The sequence below is a fragment of the Oryzias melastigma genome, linkage group LG14 (assembly GCF_002922805.2).
Source record: "Oryzias melastigma strain HK-1 linkage group LG14, ASM292280v2, whole genome shotgun sequence".
Taxonomy (NCBI): Eukaryota; Metazoa; Chordata; class Actinopteri; order Beloniformes; family Adrianichthyidae; genus Oryzias; species Oryzias melastigma.
In genome coordinates this window covers 13335506-13348353 of record NC_050525.1, presented here as the reverse complement: position 1 = coordinate 13348353, position 12848 = coordinate 13335506, and the positions used below count along the sequence as shown (strand labels likewise).

At 37.6% G+C, this 12848-nt stretch overlaps 1 protein-coding gene and 1 long non-coding RNA gene across 2 annotated transcripts; both read right to left on the bottom strand.

Annotated features, from left to right (window-relative positions):
- Positions 1–1867: 1867 nt before the first annotated feature.
- LOC118599617 lies at positions 1868–3320 on the bottom strand. The gene is made up of 2 exons (XR_004949031.1): positions 2915–3320; positions 1868–2824 (listed from the first exon to the last, which is right to left on the bottom strand). It is a non-coding gene; the product is annotated as an uncharacterized LOC118599617 (long non-coding RNA).
- A 606-nt stretch (positions 3321–3926) lies between these two features.
- Positions 3927–12094, bottom strand: LOC112142511 (calpain-5-like). The gene is made up of 9 exons (XM_024265945.1): positions 11930–12094; positions 11629–11760; positions 10895–11103; positions 10525–10726; positions 10269–10447; positions 6905–6982; positions 6618–6804; positions 6400–6522; positions 3927–4169 (listed from the first exon to the last, which is right to left on the bottom strand). The coding sequence occupies exons 1-9, from the start codon at positions 12092–12094 to the stop codon at positions 3927–3929; spliced, it is 1518 nt and encodes a 505-aa protein (XP_024121713.1).
- Positions 12095–12848: the final 754 nt, after the last annotated feature.

Here is a 12848-nt window from a genome sequence, read left to right as displayed (position 1 = left end):
AGTTTTATTCAATCAACAGTTACAGTAGCTATCAGTTACAGTAGCTACAGAAGCTATCTTTTTGAAGCTTTTCATGTTTTAAATATGTAGCCCTACAACTGAAGACCTCATTTAAAACCATATTTATAAATATCTACTGCCCCCCTTGTTCCTGTGCAGAATATATTTACAAGTTTAGTAAACTGATGTCTATGATCTGTATTGATTTTGACAGTATAACTGCTTGTAATTTTAACATCCATGTTGACAACCCTCAGAACAAACAGACTAAGAACCTAAATAACACTCTGGACAATTTTAGGTTGACTCAACCAACACATCCTTGTTCCAGAGTCGCCACATATGACGCATGGCTCATGGTTAAAGGGCCCTCTGCATCAAAACTTGAAGCTTTGGGGGAACCCTTCTCGTCAAAATGTGACGAGCTGGCTGGTCCAATTAGATCACGGCACCATACCCATAAGGGTCCCGGGGTCGATGCGTTGTCTTTTGACGCGCTGGCTGATGAATCACGACTCCCAGCCTCCGGGTCTCCTAACGGGACACGGACTGTGCTGGTATAGCCGGTACTGGAGGTGGGACCGGACGCACAGCGGTCCCTGTACCGGACACCCGAACCCTTAATTTATTTAGCCCTGATTGGAAACCCGCCTTGATGAGTCATATTGTGACGCGCTGGCAGCAGTCACTGTCTTTTTTGTCTCTCACTGTCAGTGACTTCTGTAAAGCTAGAACGTGATCACATAGTCCGACTAGTTCCGGTCCAGCACATGGAAAAAAGTGATCCTGAAATGAAGATCCTCAACCATAGAAATAACATTACTTTAATTGCTGCCTCATGAACGCGCAAAAATGTTGTTTATTTATTATGCTTTCTGACTAAATGAGGAAAAATAAAAATAAATGTGGTTTTGTTTTTTTTCCTTTTCTTTTTTATATAATAAAACACTACTACTACTTATTATTATTATTATTATGTCAATAATAAAATAAAATGAACGACAAGAACAAAATACAATTGATGAATGAATAAATTATTGATCCACAAGAATCTGCAATAGGGGAGCAGCTTGGCATAAATAAGTGTAAAAGATAAGGATGATTGGGATCACGTATGATGAGATTTTGAGTGACTTCCTTCCATCAGTGAGGGCAGTAAAGATTAAATGTGGCTGGGTCTGTCAGAATGACCATGATACCAAACACACCTACTGGCCAGTGAAAGACTGGTTTCATAAGAAGCATTTCATGATCCAGAAGTGACCTAGCCAGTCTCCAGATCTCAATTCCATAGAAAACCTTAATTATGGAAATGAAGTCTGTGTTACTTAGAAACAGCCTAAAAACATCACAGCTCTAGAGAGGATCTGCATGGAGGAATGGACCAAAAATGCCGCTACTGTATGACAAAATCTTGTGAAGACTGACTGAAAGTGTTTGAACTCTGTCATTACTGCTGAGAGACAGAGAGAGAGAGAGATTAAATTCTATTATTGACCAAATGTCTATTTTTTACCAATATTTATATTTATGAATAATATAATGTGAGCTGGAGATTTACTGTAAGTTTGTAAAGAACAATGACAAGCTCCACTCTGAATGTGAGATCATGCATTCTCCATTTATTTAAAATAAAAAAAGGTTAACAAACCTGTTTCCCAGCTGGTACTTTTAAAGGAAGTCCTAAACTGACCCTCAAAAGCGTTACACACACCTACATTCAGTCATCTGGTATAAAGCTAATATAGTCAATAGTACGGTAATTTCAGACAAAAACAACTCATCTGTTGAGAGATAAAAATACTCATTGAAACATGTACACATAACAGTCAGAAGGTGGAGGGACAACCACAGTACTTTAAACCTCTTTAAAATCAGTGTGCATTTCTTTATTCAGACATTATACAGCAGAGGGTGCTGGAGATTAATGACTAAAAAATGAAAACTACAGTGAAGTGTATGAATGTGCCTGTGAAGAGTTTGAAACCAAAATTTAAAATTATTCATGGGAATTCAAAAAGGAACCAGTAATGTCAACACTACTTGTTGACATTACTGGTTGTCGATTTGGTTGTTGACTTGTTAATTATGGAATAACACAATTAAAATTACAAAACACAGATAATCCAAGCCTGTTTTAGATATCATGTAATATATTGAAAGTAAAATAAAGAAACAAATAATAAAGATATTAGTTCATGAGGACATCCTCTTAACTATGTAATAATGAATGTAATGAATACTTTTGTGTTGTAATGCCTGCAGTACACACACAAGTCATATTTGATTTGTTAAAAATATTGATTACCTAACATAGTTGTTGGTTAGTGGGAGGAAGGAAATTTGGATAATCCCACCCGAGTTGTTTTTTTTATTTTTTTTTTTACGTATTTCATATTTTTTATATATATTTTTATATAGATCAAGTGCCGATTATTTATAGAGTAGCAGAACAGAGTGCTTATTGATTATCTTCAAAAAACTTTCTTGCATCATTTCAATAAACATTAATGTGAATCACACGTCATGCAACAGATATGTAGCAATCATTATTAGTGGAGCCCATTATCATGTTAATCCAGTAATCGTCGTTGCACATTGTAAATCCCAAAAAGAAAGTTAAAAAGCTTTTGATTTTCATTTCAGTAAAATTATGCATCACATTAAGAACAAAATGAAAAAAGAGAGTGGTTCTCCTCGATGGTGGCATTGTGAGGGAAGGTGGAAAAGAAAAATCTGTATATTTTAAGCCTAACGTGGGCTGCTGCAGCAGGAGAGTCTAGGTGGATTCACTGAGGGAATCGTCACCCTCCAGGTTGAGATCCTAAAATCAGAGAGCAGAGGCATCAGTGATCTCAGCATCAAGATATGTGTTAAGAAATGACAATATTTAAGGAGAAATAAAGTACAGTACCTTCTGCTTGTTGTTCAGGCCTGGACTACTTGGGGTTGATGTGGGGGGCATTGGGGTGGACATCTGGCTGCCGGTTCCATTGGCTGAGTGTGACGGAGAGGACAGATGAAGGAGTCAAAGATTAAGTTAGCTGTGTATCTTAGTCCACAAGATGTTCAACCCTTCAGAGGAGTCAGTCCTCCATTGTGGCCTCACTTGTCAACAAATGAAGCCAGACTGGAGCTTTTCTTCAAAGACTCAATGCCATGTGGCATTACTAGGATTTTCTCATCTCTCTCTGACAGCTTCATACTCCTTTACTGCTTTACTAACAGTCAATTAGTATCTGTTAAAAAATAAAAAGCTCTATAAAGCCAGCAGAAGAATCTCAGGTCTGCAGCCTGCTTGATATTGTCATGCTCAAATCCCCCGCCTGTCCGAGAAACAGATCAGTGGTTTCAGTAGCTTTTGTTGACTTGTGTTTCATTCATAAAGATTTGTAAAAGGCTCATCATAGGACCTTACTACATCCGATTACAAAATCACAAAAAAAAAAACTATCTTTCAACTGTCAACATTCTTAGGTATGATCGTTTAAATTCTTTCCAAAATAAAATTTTCAGCAAAAAAATCCTCTAACCTTCAGTGTTATCCTGGTTTTCTAGTCCCTCAGCATTTTTAACAATGACATGAGTCACAACTGAAACATTTCCAATATACATACCGGTTTTCCTTTTTTGGTTCTTCTTCAGTTAGTTCACTGTAAAATAATAGAGACAAGACTAGTATAGCTTGAGATTTTGACCTTCATGTGGTAAAATGAGTAACACCATGTCAGTTTGATGAACCAGTTTTAACAGTGAGATCCAAAATGATGATGACATTATATACGATTACATCATATGCTACAGTATTTTTATACAAAAAATGTATTTTTTTTGTATTTTCCTCTGATGTATCAATCTGTGTCTACATTTAAAACGTAAAGACTGCATCTTTTTAACCTGAAAAGCTTTAGTCAAACTTGTAATTCTCATAGACCCAGCTTCACACCATGGTAATCATTTTCATACCGGCAGCTTGAGTCCTCATGGGTGAAAATTCTCAGCATGAACTCTCCCTGTATACCAGCTTGAAGGGTGGAGGGGATGACGACGTATCGGCCCTTGGGCAGGTTGCATCTCATGAAAACTGACCGGTAATATGAGAAATGTTGGTTTCCCATTTGTTTCTGATTCCGAAGTTGGTTTATTCTGTACTTCCTGTTCGATTCCACCTGGAAACACAGTTTGCATTTTAAAGGATGTGAAACCAATCTAGTGTTTTATTAATCTACTTTGTAGCACATGAAGTATCACTTTTATTTTGGTATCATTAATGATAAAACTTGTAAAAGGTAACTGAAACACAGCACCATCCAAACAAAAATACATAAAACAGCAACGGAGTCATTTCTCCTTGCAGGGTGCGGGGCACATGTGGTGCAGAGGTAGAGTGGTCCACCTCCAATTGGAACATCACAGGTTTGGTTCCCACCTTGCCCACCCATGAATCGGAGTGTCCTTGGGCAAAGCACTGAAACCTACATTTTTGGTGATGGGTTGGCGGCAGTGTTTGGTAGAGGAATCGGTGTGTAAATGTGTGTGTGCATGGGTGAAAGGGACTGTAAGGTGCAAAGTGAAGAGCCTTATAAGTTTATATCTTTTTTTTTTAAAGACCCACTTTGATAAAATCATGTTTTTTTCCGTTTTTAACATGTTTATGTTATTTTGTCCTAGAAAAAAGCACAGTTTTCTTCTTTAATTTTGGATAAAAACCTTCATCATAAGCATAATCATAATTAAAAGACCACTTTTAGAATAGATTAAAAGATAATCGGAATGGACTTCAAGATGGCAAATAGTTAAAGACATTCTCTTTTATGTCCAAAACTATCATGCTCATAAGCTTGTTTTGTTTAAGTAAATAATGCAGGAATAAATAATTATTACAAAATAAAATAATTTGTATTGAATTTAAACCGACTGATCACAATAACGATGAGAAGTTAATGAATTACTATTGTTCTCGCAGCTTACACATTAATGCTCAGGTGACTGTGAACGGATTGAATGTTCCCAAACAAAAAAATCAAACCCATCCCATTACACACTCATCCGCATCGGACTTGTTTGCGGACAGCGCGGTCTTATTCCCGGATAGTCACACACCGACGCCTGGTTCGGGATCCCTTCCGTGCCAACCCCCAATTCCCTGGGTATCCCTGACTGTTGTCCCCTGGTGCGTCTATTAGGAAAGTCAGGGGTCCGCAGCCCTCGGGACATGGCACCAGACGTGACCTGGGTCCGAACGTGGCACTGGATGCAAACCAGAGCCGTGTTAGGGTGCTGCTGTGCTCCGCAATCTGGTGCCAGGCCGGTTCCGGCTCGCGGCTCAGAGATTGGGGACCCGTGATTTAATAGGAGTGGCCGACGCTTTAGGGGCCAATGACTCGGGGACGCCCAAAACGTCAGAAAGTGACGTGGAGGGATCCTGAACGTCAACATGAGATGACCCGGGAACGAGGATGTGTTGTTATGGAAGCAAGAGAGCGCAGACCGGGAGAGAGATACAGAGGATTGAATCAACTGGTCGATGCTCCACTACAAACAATGGAAACATCCAAATAAAGTGCTGCCTGCTCTCAGCTCAAGCGTCAATTTTAATTTTTTTTCTTCTATAAGAGCGACAGCAGCTTGTCATGTTTTATACAGAGAAAACTGGCTGAACAGCTGATCTCTCCAGCAAGAGCGCTGTTCCGCCTCCAATTATTTTACCGGAACGCCGCTCCGGACCATTCCGGCTTACTTTCACCCCTACCAAAATCTTGGAGATGCTGGTTACATACAATATTCAGTCCCTGATAGACCATCTTAGCTTCTTATCACTTCAAGTCAAGACGGTTTCTCTTTGACCCTGTTAACATGTCTGTTTTCATGTCTCCCGGTTGAGTCTACCTATCAAAGACAAAATGGTCTCAGTAAAATCAATTACCAAACGAAGATGCTAAAAAGTTCTGCTTTGTAATTCCAAGTAAATTCTTAAAGATTTGAATTTGTGACTTAAGTCTCAAATCAAAATATTGCTTCAGTTACAAGAGCACACAGTATGCTCTCTCTTTTCTTAATCTTGATCTTAGTCCAAAACAGACTATAATCGGCACACAAGACCACTTTTAAAATCAAATCAAGCTATGCTCATCCTAAACAACACAATATTACCTCTTTAAAATTGAGCAAAGCTATGAATACAAATGAATGTCACCTGAAAAAAACAAAATGCCAATGACCAAATCTTCTTCTTGAAAAGTTGTTTTGGTAACATAGTTCAAATTAAAATGCATTTCACATTGCCAATTTGCCCTTGCATTTTGAAAATGAATTTTAGAAAAGACAAATCTATGTTGAATTTGGTCAACTTTGAAAGTAGGATACAAAGCTAATAGAGTAAAGAAATATGGATGTTACCTCATAAACCTCAAAGCCAATGGCCACATTTTCTCCATGACCAGTTTTTTTATGGGTCCTCTGGTCTTTTTGTTGCAAGGTGATCATTACTTCATCCGTTTTCTTTGTCACATCAAACACATACTAAAAAAGGAAATTCGAAAGACAGTTTAAATCTAATTTGTTTTTGTGTTAGCAAAAAGCAGACAAATCGTGTTTATTTCCCCAATCTGCTGTACCTGTGGGTTCTGCAGTACTGTCATGCTTTTGCAGCCACCGCTGCGGTTTAAGACTGGATCAACATGTCTTGTCCAGCTCCCAAAATGCAAAGCTTCATTCCATGTACGGGAGTTGGTGAGTGAAGGATCAACAATGTGGTTAACTTGTGCCATACTGAAGTGTCTGCACCAGTCTTCAAAGGACATCCTGTGGATGAGAACAAACCTGGTGTTGTCAGTGAGCGTCCTATAACTTTACATTAATCTCAGAAATGGACTGCAGTGATTTAGAGATATTTTATGTTTACCAGAACTCCCCGTCATCCTCTACTGTGAGTTCAAGTTTGTGCCTCTCTGCATTACTAATCTTGGACCATTCCTCAGAGCTAAAACGATAAGAAAAGATGGTGGATAATTGTTTATTGTTTATTGCATATGCCAGCTCAAAAAAACATTCTGAAATGACATACAAAAGAAAGGCATAAACAATTGGGGTCAGACAGAAGAAATTCATCTTATAGTAATATCTGCTCCTACCAATCCATTACAAAATAACCATGACATGCAAGAAACAAGACAAATTCATAATAGATTCTTACTGATAATCATACCCATTCCTAATCCGATGGAGGCCTACTTCCATTTCTTTTATTTAACATCCATCGTTGTAAGGTATCTATTTAATGTTTTGTCCTTAAATATTTTTTTTAAATTTAGTAGAATTTATACATTGTTTAAATGTTCTATCTAATGAGTTCCATAGTCTAATGCCTTGAACTGAAATAGATTAGATTAGATTAGATTCAACTTTATTGTCATTACACATGTACGAGTACAGGGCAACGAAATAAACAGAGACTAGCGAATATACTTTACAAAAGAGAGATATATGATGTTAAATAAATAAGGCTATACAAAACGGATAACAATGTCAATTTACAGTGGGTCTGTCTCAAAGTTGTTCGTGCAAAAGGAACTTTAAAATGATCTTTCCTTTTGTTAGGAGCTGGTTTAAATAAAGACTGAATATTGCCTGGCAACGTATTAAGTTTCGCTTTTAACATGAATAACATAATTTTTAAATCAACCAAGTCCGGGAATGAGAAAATGAGATTTTGCAAACAAAAGATTGGTATGTTCCTTGGTGCCTTTTCTATGGATTATTCTTACTGCTCTTTTCTGTAACAGAAACAAAGGTTTGGTCTGAGTAGTATAAGCTTTTCCCCAGACTTCTGTACAGTAATTGAAATAAGGAAGAATAAAAGAGCAGTATAACAAGCGCAGGGAGTTACTATTAAACAAACCTTTTACTTTATATAAAATTCCAATGTTTTTACTGATTTTGCTTTTCAAATAATTAACATGTGATTTCCATTTAAGTTTATCATCCGTCACAACTCCAAGAAATTTTATTTCACTAACTTTTTGGACAGTAATTTGGTCGATTTTGAGTGTTATATTTTCGTTATTTTGGCAGTTGCTAAAAATCATAAATTTAGTTTTTTTCCCAGTTTATTGATAATTTGTTATCACAAAACCATTTTTTTTGTCTTATCCAATTGTACTTTTGTAATTTCTATTAATTGAGCTAGGTATGTTCCAGAGTGGTAAATGGAAGTATCATCTGCAAACAATAAAATTTGATTTGTTTTAAAAAAAAAAATATCGCAGATGTCATTAATGAACAAAATAAAAAGTAAAGGGCCTAGAACGGATCCTTGAGGGACCCCGTTAACAACTTTTGAAAATCTGATTTCTTCTCATTAATTTGTACAAACTGCTGCCGATTTGTTGAATAACTTTCAAGCCAATGAAATGATAGGCCCCTAATCCCATAAGATTGTAGTTGATACAAAAGCAAATTATGGCTGATTGTATCAAAAGCTTTCTGTAAATCAATAAACACCCCTATTGTATGTTGTCTATCATCTATTGCAGCTGTAACTCTGTCCATCAATTCAATTAATGCAAGTGTTAGTGATCTATTTGGTCTAAATCCGTATTGTTTTTCACTAATTAATTTATTTTTTTTCGAGAAAAGAATTGAATTTCATAGTAAACCATTTTTCAAGAAGTTTTGAGAATTGAGAGAGCAGTGATATAGGCCTGTAGTTATTAAACTGATGTTTATCACCGCTTTTGTAGATTGGGACTATTTTAGCCAATTTCATTTTGTCTGGAAAGACACCTGACTGTATTGATAAATTGCATATAAACGTTAAAGGTTTGATAATACAGTCAATGGGGCGGCCGTGGTGCAGTGGTAGGGCGGTCGACTCCTGATCAGAAGTGAGCGGGTTCGACTCCGCCTTGCCCGCCCATGTGTCGAAGTGTCCTTGGGCAAGACACTGAACCCCAAATTGTCTCTGGTGGGAGGTTGGCGCCAGTGTTCGGCAGCGGAGCCACCACCAGTGTGTGAATGTGTGCGTGAATGGGTGAATGGGTCTGTGACTGTGAAGCGGTTTGGGCCCTTGAAGGAGGGTAGAAAGCGCTATACAAGTATACGCCATTTACCATTTACCAATAGAGGAGGAGCACACGGAGTAACAGGCTCCTTTCACTGTGCTGCAGGACTGAGCGCTTTAAGAACTCATTTGTCCCTTCAGCCATCAGGCTGTTTAACAAATCTGCCTGATATAAACTGGTATTTTATTTTATTTTATGAATCTGTTATTTTTTATTGGTATTTATTGGTATTTATTGTGTGTGTTTGTTGTATTCTGTTCTGCTGCCGAACACCTGAATTTCTCCCTTGGGAGATTAATAAAGTTCTATCTATCTATCTATCTAGTTCTTTTAACAATCAGCATGTCCAGTCCATCACTGTCGATGGAGGTTTTGCTCTCACTTTTTTTCACTATGGATAATATATCACACTCTTCAACTTCTCCGAGAAACATGCATTGCAATACTCTGTTATCCATTTTAAAATTCTCATTTACATTGATATTATCCATTCTGCTTTCAATTTTTGCTCCAACATTAATAAAAAAATGAATTAAATTGGTCAGCAATTTCCTTCCCATCCTTTTAAACAAAATCCTTCTCAACAAAATGTTCTGGTAAATTTGATTTTTGCGAGTTTGGATTAATTACATTGTTTAGGATGTTCCATGTTTTCATATTCCCTTTCTGCTCTTTTAATTTTTTTCATAGTAGTCCTTCCTGGTTCTTCTTAGGATTGTTCTAAGTTTATTTTTATACACTTTATAATCTAATTCTTCTTTAGCTGTCTGTTTCCTTAAATAATCTTTATACAGTCTGTTTTTCTTTTTACATGCCCTAATCAAACCAATCGACTTTAAGACTTTCTTATTAATAGATTGTAATTGAATATAACATCAGAAAGATAACAGTTTACAGAAAACTCTGGGTCAACCCTATTGGTTCTCATTTCTCAGCAGTTTCAAATACAAGTATACTGTTGTCTTATGGATTTTAATTTGATTTTTTTAGATGTATGTTTAAGCATTCAACATTGAGTGACATATCTGTGACTCCTGACCAATTTTTTACTCATTCTATAAGCTTGAAGTCATGAATGCATATATATATAAAAAATAAAAAAATAAAAAAAACACGTCTCTGGATTCTCAACATTTCAGCTGTCAGTGTCAAACACAACCACGGTAATGGTGTTTTTGAATCTCCTTCAATATGCCTCCAGCTCACCTGTCACTCCAGGGTCCATTCCACTCCTTGTAACCCCAGGGGTTTCTCATTCGGATCATAGGAAAAGCTTTAGTCCTGGGGTACGGCCCATGACCTAAATGTACTCTCTTCACTGCTGTCACAGCGTATGCATGGCCCTTCACTAGACCGTTTGACATCTTGTGCTCACTTTTATGCTCCTCTGCCTGTAAAATACAAAGAGTAGGTAAGAATAGTGAAAGTATCCAAAGAGTAGAAATTCAAAATCTTAGGGGACAGTAGAGACCTTGATGCTGCAGCTGATGATTCCTCCGCAGTTATAAATTTCGAGTAGTTTCTCAAATAGATGGTTTTGCTTTTCTTGATCTTTGTAGAAAGCCTCTTCCTCTAAGTCGATGGTTTCACATACAGCTCCACTGAAATCCACCACAGCATCTCCAGCCTTTCCACCTCTCAAAGACTCATAGCAGCCATAGAGTCTGGGATAAGAACACAAGTGCAGTTGGAATAACTCTTTTATAGCACTTAAAAGGCACTTATCATGCAACATTATACATGGTTGTTGTTTCTAATAATAAAAAGAAGTATAAAGTGTAAGCTCATTTCTGAAAAGGAGAAATACTTGTCCATAAATCAAGTGTACTGACTTGGCATAAGCCTTCTCCAACAGAGCACTCCAGAATTCACGTTTGCTGTTTGAATGACAGTAGATCAGGCGTCCGTCAACAGTAGGCAGCCGGTCGTCCACTACCACATCTGTCCACTGACCAAAGACCCAGAACCGGAAGTGGAAAATTCCGGCATAGTTTTCTGGATGTTTGGGATCCCAGTCCTGCTCCTCCCAATCGGGAATCACCTGGAAACATTTAAAGGAAAAGAAGATAGGTTCAAATGTTTTTTTAAATTTAAAATCTATTGGCTGAAATAGTTATCCAATCTAACCCACAAGTTTCAGTGTTGAGAGAGGTCCCATTATTAGATCTGTTATAATTTTACCACACAACTTTCTACTCTGACAGCAGACACACCAACTTAAATGTTGGGCTCCAAAAAAGATGTTGCAGTTTTGGTCTTCAGCAAGCATTAACTTAGGAGGATTTTAATCAACAAGATTTGCCACACAGGTACCAGGTACGGTTCAAAACATGTTTGTATTTTTATTTTTATTTTTTTTAAATATTGGCAAGGGTTGAAGGTAAACTTTAGAAAATTAACATTTGATTAATGTAAATGTGAACATTTTGGCAATTTGTGACTAGTTTAGTTTACATTAATAATAATAAAAAAAGTAAATCAGTTTGGTAATTTAAAAAGTAGCACTCAGAGTCTGTTGCTCATTCAGTGCATAATTGTACTGATAATTCAAAGTTGTGAAACTCACCTTTTTCCAAAGCTTTGGTTTCAGAGCAAGACATGAGCTCGCAGCAACAAACCAGCAGTTCCCTACATGCCCCTGATTCAAGTCATGGGAATTGATACCTTCCACAAACAGACGAGGATCTGAGGTTATCTCCTAGAATTAATAAAACACATTATTAATGATTACAACATATTTTCAATAATAGTTTGCAAATGAAAATGTATAGAATTCACAGAATAATCCAGCCGGTAATATGTCACCAAATAAGTAAAATGGCAATTGGTCATCCTGCCTTATGCCATCTTTTCTCACTGGCACTCACCCCTGGTCGTTTCCACTTCACGATACCAAAACGTTTTTCTTTATAGAACACAGATGAATCATTTGCGGGGAACTCTGGATCTTCAAACAGCTTCTTGTTCTTGACACAGTCCCTCTTCAGGTCAGAATACTGTTGCTTTTTGAACGGGGCAACAGAGGAAGACATGGCTGAGAGACTCAAACCTCACGGCTGGGGATGGATGATAAACCAACAAGATCAGTTAGGTTTGGTCAGAAACTCACTTCAAACTGTTGTGACTTTTGGAAGAGAAAGTTAGTGTTTGATCTCAGAGGAAAAATATATATATTTGTTACTCAGAAGACTTGAAAGTCGGAAATGACAATGAACAACATTCTGTTGACTTTTGGCCATTTTGTGCCCATAGACTGCATCAGCAAATACTCTTTAAAAGGAGCCACATTAGTAAATAATAGGCATTGGTGCGATTAGCAGCCGAATCAAGTTGAGGGTTTCTCATGAAAATATTCAGCTCCAGGTTGTAACTTACACCCGGAGCATTGGGTTTAAGTTACTAAATTCCAACACTGAAGTTACTAAATTGGGTCTGGGCCTGGAGGGCTGAGGTGGGGTGGGGGACTGTCTATGATCTCTGCCAGGTCCAGTCCTCAATCTTAGTTTCCATGGTGGGGGTCCGGTAGGGGGGTGGTAGTTCTGAGGGGTTTTTGCTATTGGGTGCCTGGATCTGCTGGGCTGCTGTGTTGTCTGCTGTTAGCTCTGGGGTGTGGGGTACTGGGACTCATGCCTTTGCTATAGCATTCAATGTTGGATTTGCAAATCTTGTGTGTACCTGTCTGTGTGGACGAGTTTTTTCACTTGTTGTGCCCTGTGAGATAAGCTTTCTATCACAAATGTATGATAGTTGTGAGCCGGTGCGCCGATCACATATAAACTAGTTTAT

Bases quoted from the DNA above. Each gene is read 5' to 3' on its own strand.
- LOC112142511 (XM_024265945.1), bottom strand. From the start codon at position 12,094: ATGTCTTCCTCTGTTGCCCCGTTCAAAAAGCAACAGTATTCTGACCTG. The intron at 10,727-10,894 runs GTCAGTACACTT...TTCTTATCCCAG, and splicing joins TTGGAGAAGGCTTATGCCAA to ACTCTATGGCTGCTATGAGT. The intron at 10,448-10,524 runs GTCCCCTAAGAT...TTACAGGCAGAG, and splicing joins GCAGCATCAAGGTCTCTACT to GAGCATAAAAGTGAGCACAA.